This window comes from Girardinichthys multiradiatus, chromosome 19, assembly GCF_021462225.1.
Source record: "Girardinichthys multiradiatus isolate DD_20200921_A chromosome 19, DD_fGirMul_XY1, whole genome shotgun sequence".
In the NCBI taxonomy this organism is placed as follows: domain Eukaryota; kingdom Metazoa; phylum Chordata; class Actinopteri; order Cyprinodontiformes; family Goodeidae; genus Girardinichthys; species Girardinichthys multiradiatus.
The window spans coordinates 4,348,716-4,358,699 of record NC_061811.1 but is presented as its reverse complement, the minus strand read 5'-3'; the positions used below and the strand labels follow the sequence as shown (position 1 = coordinate 4,358,699).

The following is a 9,984-nucleotide window of genomic DNA, read 5'->3' as shown; positions in this document are numbered from 1 at the left end:
TGAGGTGGTCCTTGCTATAAAACATTTGATAAATGCTGGTCTAGGACCTGCAACATATAATACTCGTATTTAACTAGCAAAACAGTGAAAATGGTTCAGCTAACATCTTGTTGAAGCTCACTGTTGAGACGGGTTGAGAAAGTCTGCCGAACATAGAGTTGGAATTGAGTTTCTTTGACAGATAAGACTGACTGCTGGCATCATGCAGCTGTTAAAACTTTAATCCTCATTATTAAAACTCCATGTACAAAGTCAATGAAATGACATAATCGTTCTGCGTACATGTGATTTCACCATTCCAGCTGAGACCCTCAAGGTGCATTTCTTTATTTTTGTCTAATCAGAAAAAAAGACAACTTTGCCACAGATTTGTTTGGGAATGTAGGTGGAATTTTAACTTTATGTATTGTACAAAGTGTGCACATAGGTATTTACAAATATACAAAATCTGTAATGAAGCAATGGTTAAATGTTTTATTAGACTTGTTGCATGTGTTTCATGTTACGGCAAAGTTCTGCATTAAATAAAGTGAGATTAACTATCCATCCAAAGTTAGCAATGCACATTGTGAGTCTTTCTTTTTTAAACAAGATTTGTTCAAATTTGGAGTTTATTTTTCAAAACTTAAAAATATTTAACAAATTAATTTAGATAGCTGCATATATTATTAGAGCTTAAGTGTAATTATGAGGGCTGCACAACAGCCTATTTTAAAAAAGTGAAATACAGACTTGTTTGTAACAATCCTCCTGTGAGAGGATGTTTGTGTTCCACATTAATATGTATTTTTTGTCTGCAGTATGCCATTCTGGCTCCTGGCCACTCGACCTTTACTCATTGTGAGCAGAATCTCTTTTCCATACTCCAATCTGGCCACCTGCCCTCCTGCCGCCTTATTGACAACACCTTACTGGCACCCAGTGGCGACAGGAGGTACTGCATCAGTTGGCTTATCGGCTGTCAGCAGGGAGTGAGAGGGAGAACTGTTTACAAGTGGCATTTGGCCCTAATTAAAAGCAGCACTTGTTGGAGCACTAGGTCTGCAGAGGGGCTTGCATCCACGGTGATGCAGAGTGGGCCGATGATCCTCCGATAAGCTTCCTCAACTCTGCACAGGAAAACACAAACACATTGGCCAACAAGTGAGCAGTGTGAGAATATAAACAGAAAACGCACAGGATGGTTCTTTCTCTCGGTTTTGCTGCTAAATTTATTTCAAGCAAAAGAAACAACCCAGATGGCTCAGAATGCAGCTTTTTTTCTTTACTCGAATAAAAATCGTGCTTGTGTTAGCAAGTGGCAGTCTGCTGAATCTCCCCGTCTTCCTAACTCCTTCTGTTTTCTAATTCCGCTGGCCCAACATCTGGCCGTCCCATGTGGACAGGCCATTACGTCAGTGCAGAAGATGAATGAAAGTAGCTATCGACCTGTCTCAGTAGTGACTAACTCGGACGGCAACGGCTGCAAGTTTTGACCAGCTTAATGAAGCACAGCAGCTCGGCAACTAATCACCTGTTTTTTTCTCATCAGCTTCTTATCCCATGGGACAGTAATTGATTGTTAAGTGTTTCATGGATAAGACTAAGACTGAGCTGGTCTCACTGTGAAAGTGTGCAATTTGCACCCATCTGTGACTTCACTGTCAAACACAGCCTTTCACCAAAAGTAAGAAAAAACATTTATTCACATGTGACACAGGCCTGATGTGAGATTTTTATCCCTCTTTATCTAATATTTAAAACTTTGGGTACAGCATAGAACTCTCAGAAATTTTGTGCAGCATTTGTTTGTTGGTACAATTTCATTTGATTAAAAAACCTTTTCAATTAGGTTATTTGCAATAAATGTCTAGCAGACCTGTCAATTAAATCTGTATTAGAGCTAAAAATATGAACTATGCCTTGTAAGTATTCTTACTGCTTAAGCTTTCTTACCAGCTTTAAATCCCATATTCCACCAGGAATAACACGAAGTAGTGCACAATTGTGAAGTGGGTGGAAACTTATGTTTTTTTCTTATAAAATACAAATTAAAAGTAAGTGTTCCATAAATTCAGTCCCTGAATAAAATGCAGTCCAGTCAATTGCAATCAGCTGTGGCTGAATTAGTGAAGAGAGTCCACATGTGTGTAATTTAATCTTAGTATAAAGGCAGCTATTTTGTTTCTGGGATCAGAGATTTGTTAGAGAGCATCAGTGAACAAACAGCATCCTGAAGACCAAAGAACACAGCAAAAAAGAATCTCATGGTAGCTCTCACAGACGCTCTTCATCCAGTCTGACTGACGTTGAGCTTTTCTGCATGAATAAACAGGCAGCAACTTAACTAGACATGCAAAGCTGGTAGAATAATTACCCAAAAGACCTGCAGCTGTAACTGCAGTGAAAGGTGGTTCTACAAAAGGAATACGTACCTATCCCACACTTTTCAGATTTTTGTGTGTAAAAAATCTTGAAAATCATGCATTATTTCTGCTCTACTTCATAATTATGCAGTACTTTGTTTTGACTTTTGGCATAAAATCCCAAAAAATTATTATATTTATTACATTATTATAATACATTATATTTTAAACAAGAGCTTCTATTTACATGAATGTGTAATTCAAAGATTTATTGACTTGAAAACATTGATTCAACTGAGAGCTTTTCTGATGTTTTAGATGCCTTTCCCAAATATATGTGTATGTACAGTACCAAACATTCTTGACAAGTACTTCTAACCTGTCTCTGAAACGTTTGTTGTGATCCAGCTCCTGCTCCTCATCAGTCTTCATTAGACCTCTGTTCCTCAGCCTCCTCGTTCTCTCCTCTGGGTCCAGAGTGAGTAAGACCACCAGGCTGGGCTGGAGGAGGTCACCGGGCCAACAGTACACCTCGGAGCCGTCATATGGAAGGTTACTCACTGGGCCGGTTACTGCAGTGGCGATGGCGTAAGCGGCTGTACTATGCCAGAATCTGGGGACAGATAAAAGATGGCTGACTGAAGGCGAATGACAACTTCCTGTACCATGTGACAACTAGGCTGAAATATTAAGAGATCAGCAGGATCCACATCTTTTGGCAGGACAGTACTTCACCCACAACATCTTTTAGTTTTATACCTGTCAACAATAACAGGTGACTTGGCACTCTCTTGACATATTTGCTCAGCAGTGATGTAGTTGCCGACTGCATAGAAGGCCCTCCGAATTATAGGTGGTTCTCGATCAAAGCGGGCTCTCCAGGTGGACAAGCACTGGGGAGGAGACCGCAGAAGTGTGGCCCCCAGAGTGTCCCGTAGAGACTCTGTAAGAGTAGTCTTTCCTTTGTTGGCAATAAAATTACAGTAAAACAAAAACATAAGACACTGAAGCAAGGAGTGATTACGTTTTCTTAATTAAACAGAGTATTCCTAACATTCCCATATTATCTGCAAGGCAGTGTCTTAATGAGGTTTCAAAAGAGTATTAGATGAGCGGGTGATTCAATAAACCATTTTTCAAGTGATGTAACGTTTCTGAGGTCATGATACATGATATTCCATTAGGCAAAGCCCACTGACAGATAATGTTTTTAGCAGAGAACAGTCACCCATCATGTTACAAACATCTATGCATCAAGCTAAACCAATATTTATTAATGAGGTAATGGCATTAACCTGTGGCATCCAGGCCCTCTATGACAATAACAGGGAAGTCTGGTTTTCTTCTGGCATCCACTCTGCTGGGAAGCATCCTCAGAACAGACTGGGTCTCTGGGATGATGTCACCACACTGCAGAAGAAGTAAAACATCTCTTTGCTGTTGTTTGTGAAGGAGTTATAAAGGGTGCCCCACATTAACTGACCTGGTCCTGTTTGACTTACAGTGCCTTGCAAAAGTAGTCATATAAAGTTCTTTACAAGTAGTAATCTGGAAGGCATGGTGCGTATTTATATTCAGCCCCCTTATTTATCCCTTTGTAGAACCAACATTAACTGCAGATACAGCTGCAAATCTAGTGAGGTATGTCGCCACTAGCTTTTGACCATTCTTTTCAAAATATCCCAAACCCAGTCAGATTGGATGGAGAGCATCTGTGAACATCAATTTTAAAGTCTTGCAAAATATTCTCAATTGGATTCCGGTCTGGAATTTGACTGGGCCATTTTAGCTCTGCCATATGTTTAGGGTCATTGTCCTGCTGGAAGGTTAACCTCCATTCCAGTCTCAAGTCTTCTGCAGCCTCTAACAGGTTTTTTTTTTTCCAGGATTGTCCTGGATTTAGCTCCATCCATCTTCCCATCACCTCTGACCAGCTTCCCTTTCTCTGCATCTTCACAGCATGATACTGCCACCAGCATAGTGTGTTCAGGTCTCAGTGATCCTCCTCATGCAGTTTTTTTGTATATTAGACAAAAAGTTACACTTTGTTCTCTGACCAAAACCAAATGTTCAAACAGGACTTCTTATAGTTTTCATTCAACAATGTCTTTCTTCTAGCCCCTCCTCCAAAAGGGACACATTTGTGGAGTGCACAGCTAATGGTTGTCCTGTCAACAACTTTCCCCACATGAGCGGTGGATCTACACAGCTTCTCCAGAGTTACCACCGGTCTCTTGCCTGCTTCTATGATTAAAGCTCTTCCTACTCATTTTGTCAGTTTAGGTGGATGTCCATGTCTTCATAGGTTGGTCCATCCTCTATCCATGTACAGATTATGGACTGAAAAGAGCTCTGTGGTATGTTCAAAACTTGGGGTATTGTTTTAGAACCTAACCCTGCTTTTAACTTCTCCTAAAACTTTCTTCCTGACCTATCTGCTTTGTCACTTGGTCTTCATGATGTTGTTTGTTCTTTAATGTTCTCTACCAAACCTCTGAGGCCAGAAACAGAACAGCTGCCATTAGAACTGAGGGAGACTCTATACTCTAATCGTTGCTGGAGGCAATTGGTTTCTCTAGTTACCAATCAGAGGGCATTTAAAACTAGTGTGTCGCACTGAGTTTTATTTAATGGTATAAAAGTAAAGATGGCTAAATGCACTTTTAAGATTTGTATTTGTAAAAGAAATAGACCATGCATGTTTTTCCTCCCAGTTTACAATTATGCACTACTTTGTGTTGGTCAATCACATAAAACCCCAACAGAATACGTCCAACTTTGTGCTTGTACCGTAGGAAAAATATGAAAAAACACCAAAGGGTAGGGGTATTTTTGCAACGCAACATGAACTTCTAGAAGAAGCTGCAAAAATTGCAATACCCTTTTCCTCCACATGAGTGCGCCCTTTTGCCAATGTAGCAAATGAACTATTAAACTGTGTTAACGATAAAAAAAACAAAAAAAAACTTTCTTTCTAAACTGAGTCTGTACAAACCTTTTTCAACACGTCACAGGCCTCATCCGAGCTATAGAAAACATCAGAGTTGATCATGTTGAGTGCAGACGGGTGATGTTTTGGTGCTTCTGAAGGCACCACATAGAACTTCATCTGTTTTTTCTCTGCATGGGACCACAGACTCTGAGTCCACTGCTGACCATCTTCACTTTGAGAGTATGAACACACTAACACCGAATCAGTGTGCTCTAAATCGCTTAAAATTCCCTCTATCAGGGGGGAATTGTCAGCCCTGCTTTTGAAAAAGTAGCCTTTGACCAGAGAGCCCTTCTCGTCTGGGAGAAAGGAGGACATGGTGGCTACATCAGAGCTCGGAGGCAAGTCCTTCAGCAGTTTGTCTCTGAGCTCCCAGTGAAACCTGTCTCCTCTGATTCGGTCCCTGCTGCAGACAAGCAGAGAGTAGCACCTGTCCTCCTTCTGGAGCCTAGAGAAAACCGCAGGTAGGACGGTTGCTCCTCGGAGCTTTTCCCTGATTCCAAAATACAGCGGCGCTCCATCTAGCTCCACAGAAAAAACACGGGAGGACCACCGCTGAACGAGGGGCTTCAGGTGCCTGGCCATGTTTTGGTATCAGTACGTTTCTGGTCCGCTGCGCTGCTTCGATCAGCTGGAAGGAAAACGAAACTAACCGAGCAGAGGGCAAAAACGAAACTTACAGCCAGCGCCTTTAGGGTGCAGCAAAGATTCGATTTCCATGAACCGGAAAGTTAAACTTGAGTTTTGGAAATGTTTGTGGACCTTTGACACTGCAAAATATCACTGATCGAGTATCTTAAAGACAGCAAGGGCAAGTTGTGGTAAAAGAAAACCAAGACACAATATGTGTATAAACGTCAGTGTCAAACAATTAGATGCGTTTTAGGAAAGACTTCATAGAAATCTAAAATAAAAATGCAGCAGCATAAAATCCATACAACGTTTCAATAGATCATTCCATTCAAAAACACTGTAGACCATCTGTTTCATTTCAATCCAAGAAATGCATATATTAAATTGCACATGCCCTAATTCATGCAACGTCTGTTATGTTCATTATGCCAGAAACTGAGAAATATCTAAAGAAAAGTGAAAAACGCGAGAACAAGGCAGCTATCAAAACATTTTTTGGGGACACTGTCAAACCATTCAAACATAAATCCTTTCAGATCGTAGTTTCACAATGAACACACAACCACAAACCCCCTTTACTGATCACTTTCTCCTAAAACAGCTGCACCATATTAGGATTTGTGTTATTATGGCTTCCAGTTCTCTGTGATTTTTAGCATCTGGGCATAATCAAATGGGTTCAGGTGTGGCCATGTGATCCAGTCAGACTCCATCCAAAAGGGAGAACTTCTTATTAGCATGAATAGTGAGAATTCATAACAGCTGTAAATAAAAGCTAACAAATAGCATTCCAAACAGTCATCTCTTATAATACTCATCTGCACAATGATATTTACATGATTATATGTATAGTGTGCTGACCCTTTTTGGCAGTACACAAATTAATTATTACAGGATGTCTTAAGTGGCAGATGCAGCTTATCTGTGTGTCTGTAAACACCTGAATCCAAACACCTGTGGTTCTATGTGTGAGCATGCTTGTATATATATGTCATTGCTATAGACCAGGAGACTCTAGTGCAGGCAACAGCCAAAGAGGCAAAACTTAGGTTTAATGGCTTTATTGAGTCACAAGAGGTAAGAGTGTGGTCGTCTTGGGTTCGGGCTCGGGCAGGGCAGCTTATTTTCTGTAGGTCTGATGTTTCCAGGGGAACAAGTAAGTCACACCATGATGATGGAGTTTGACAGGAAAGGTTGTTGTTGTGTGGTGATTGGGGTTCTCTCTCTTGCTTTTCAGCCAACTGGATGGGATGTTGGAGGGTGGACAGGTGGGTGAAAGGCTGGTTCCAGACTTGACAATGAGGTGAGTAGTCTCCAGAAGCGCTTCTTTTCTGGAGGAGGAAGAGGTTCTTGGTCCGGCAAACACTGCAGGGTGCCTTGGGCAGAACCAGGATTTGGACCGGAATCCAGCCTAAGACAGGGAACAAAGGCTCAGGTAAGTAACCAAGACTTGACAACACAGAAAGACAGATTAGTGTCTGTTGGTCAGATTACCATTCTGGGCAGAATAACAATCTGACGCCCCAGTCTGCTTGATTACCTCTGATGGTTCTCAGCTGTGTGGAAACACCTGCCTATCACCCCCTAGAGGAGAGGTAAGAGAGAACAAAAAACTGCACACACACACAAACCAACCAGTGCTCAGGTCTAGTGGTATGACAATATAAGATTTCTTCATAATAACATTCAGTAGTGGACATGAAGAAACACACACCTGCCCTCCAGGCCCCAAAATGGACACAGAGGAGATTGGAGCCACAGACATCCCAAGGCCCCCAAGAGCCAGAGAGAACCACCGACGTGATAGGGGAGAAACGGGCCCCACATTTGATCCCAAATTGTAGCCCAAAATCCAAGCTGACTAAAAAACAGGCACACAGTCACAATCACACGTTCCCAGTGTCATGCAGATACATGCATTCACCCACACACGCAACAAAAAGACACACGAGAATGGACGCTTTACACTCACTTGCACTCCACATACAACAATATACTCCCAAGTCCAAGTACCGACACCCCCGAGAGGCAACCAGACCCAGGAGGTCATCCCCTTCATTCTGGGGTGGAGACAAGCAGAGTGCCCGAACCACCAGTCCAGACTAGAACAGCACAGCCCTAACCCGAATGACCCCGGCCCAGAGACCGAGCCCCCCACACTGACGGCTTCCCCCAGTGAACCCCATCCAGAGAGGGGGGACACAAAAATAACAACAAAGGAGAGGTCCAAACGAGCCAGCCAACCAAAGCCACACCCCCACAAGATGGCTCTGAAGACACATCTACACAGCGTGAGCTCTGCACACAGCTCCTGACACAGTGCCCTGCGACAGGAAGGCAGCAGCCCAGCACGACGGCACCTCAGCCACCACATGCGAGCGGAGCAGCACATGCCGAGCTCAACCAACACCAGCAGCCCCAGCCCACCCATCCATGAGAAACAAAAAAATAAAGTAAACATGCGCCTATACCAGCCAGGTATCAGCACTCGGGCCAACCAACTGCCCCCACCCAAACACCAACCACCAGCCGCCCCAGCACAGGCACAAGACGCACTCCACTGCGACCGCAGCCCAGTGCCAGGCCGGGGGCTACAGCTGCAGGAGGAAGCAGTGGAAAAAAGCCACCATAGCAAGCCAGTCACCTGCTCAAATGTGGTGTTGATGCATGTTGTTGTAGAGTGCACAACAGAATTTCAGGAAATTTGTATGGGTATGTTGTTATAATGAACAACATACTTGAAATTCAGATCCAATTATTTGTTTTTGGGGTTTTTTTGCATGTGTTTTTACAAAAATAAAAGGCCAAAGAGTCTTTATGTTCATGAAGCATGTTTTTTTTATGCTGATAGAGAGAGCTCCACCTCTAAAGATACATCCACAGTGGTCTTATCTGCATAATGTGTTTATGCAGGTAAGAATAAGGACCAGAATGGCTTCCAATAAACTGGGGTGGCCATTGCTTCCCCTACTCCCCTTAGTGGTGCCACTGGTTGTTATTCTAATAGTTCAGAACATTAATAACATCAAAAAAGAAACTGCTTAGTCAATCACTTAACCTGGATGGCATTAAATTGACCTCCGGTAATAATGTAAAAAACCTTGGTGTTATTTTTGACCAGGACATGTTATTTAAATCCTATATTAAACAGGTTTCTAGGATTTCCTTCTTTCATCTCCAGAACCTTGCCAAAATTAGAAATATCCTATCTAGGAGTGACGCTGAAAAACTAGTCCATGCATTTGTTACTTCAAAGCTGGACTATTGTAATTCATTACTATCAGGATGTCCTCAAAATGCAGTTAAAATCCTTCAGCTGATTCAAAATGCTGCAGCAAGAGTTCTGATGAAAATTAAAAAGAGAGATCATATTTCTCCTATTTTAGCTTCCCTTCATTGGCTCCCTGTTAAATCCAGAATATAATTTAAAATTCTCCTCCTCACATATAAAGCCCTTAATGATCTAGCTCCATCATACATCAGAGATCTGATTGTTCCATATGTTCCTAACAGAGCACTTCGTTCTCAGACTGCAGGTTTACTGGTGGTTCCTAGAGTCTCTAGAAGTAGAATGGGAGGCAGATCCTTTAGTTATCAGGCTCCTCTCCTGTGGAACCAGCTCCCAGATTTAGTCCGTGAGGCAGACACCCTGTCTACTTTTAAGGCTAGGCTTAAAACTTTCCTTTTTGATAAAGCTTATAGTTAGACTGGCTTAGGCTATGTTCCTTATTTTTTACCTCTGCCTTCCTCCCTCCCTGTTGGCTGGAGTAAGGGGGAGTCAGGTTTAGCCTAAACCGGCTCAGTTATGGTTGAGGTGCAAACACACCCTCCATTTCTGCTACCTGTATGACCCCTTCTCTTTTCCAATGGTTATAATCAGTCTGACAGAGAGAGGTATCGCAATCCTTGTGGTTTTTAGTATAACAATGACCATCAGTGGTCTCTAGATGGACAAACTTTATCAGTTTATTATTTTACTTAGTGCCCAAACATGTGGCCCGTTCTGGGGTGGCC

General features: G+C 42.3%; 1 protein-coding gene and 1 long non-coding RNA gene across 2 annotated transcripts; both read right to left on the bottom strand.

Annotated features, from left to right (window-relative positions):
• Positions 1 to 200: 200 nt before the first annotated feature.
• On the bottom strand, positions 201 to 6,007 carry cmpk2 (cytidine monophosphate (UMP-CMP) kinase 2, mitochondrial). Its single transcript, XM_047345370.1, has 5 exons — positions 5,341 to 6,007; positions 3,641 to 3,755; positions 3,105 to 3,306; positions 2,725 to 2,958; positions 201 to 1,109 (listed from the first exon to the last, which is right to left on the bottom strand). The coding sequence occupies exons 1-5, from the start codon at positions 5,920 to 5,922 to the stop codon at positions 989 to 991; spliced, it is 1,254 nt and encodes a 417-aa protein (XP_047201326.1). The 5' UTR covers positions 5,923 to 6,007; the 3' UTR covers positions 201 to 988.
• A 1,008-nt stretch (positions 6,008 to 7,015) lies between these two features.
• On the bottom strand, positions 7,016 to 9,105 carry LOC124855471. The gene is made up of 2 exons (XR_007035091.1): positions 7,465 to 9,105; positions 7,016 to 7,381 (listed from the first exon to the last, which is right to left on the bottom strand). It is a non-coding gene; the product is annotated as an uncharacterized LOC124855471 (long non-coding RNA).
• Positions 9,106 to 9,984: the final 879 nt, after the last annotated feature.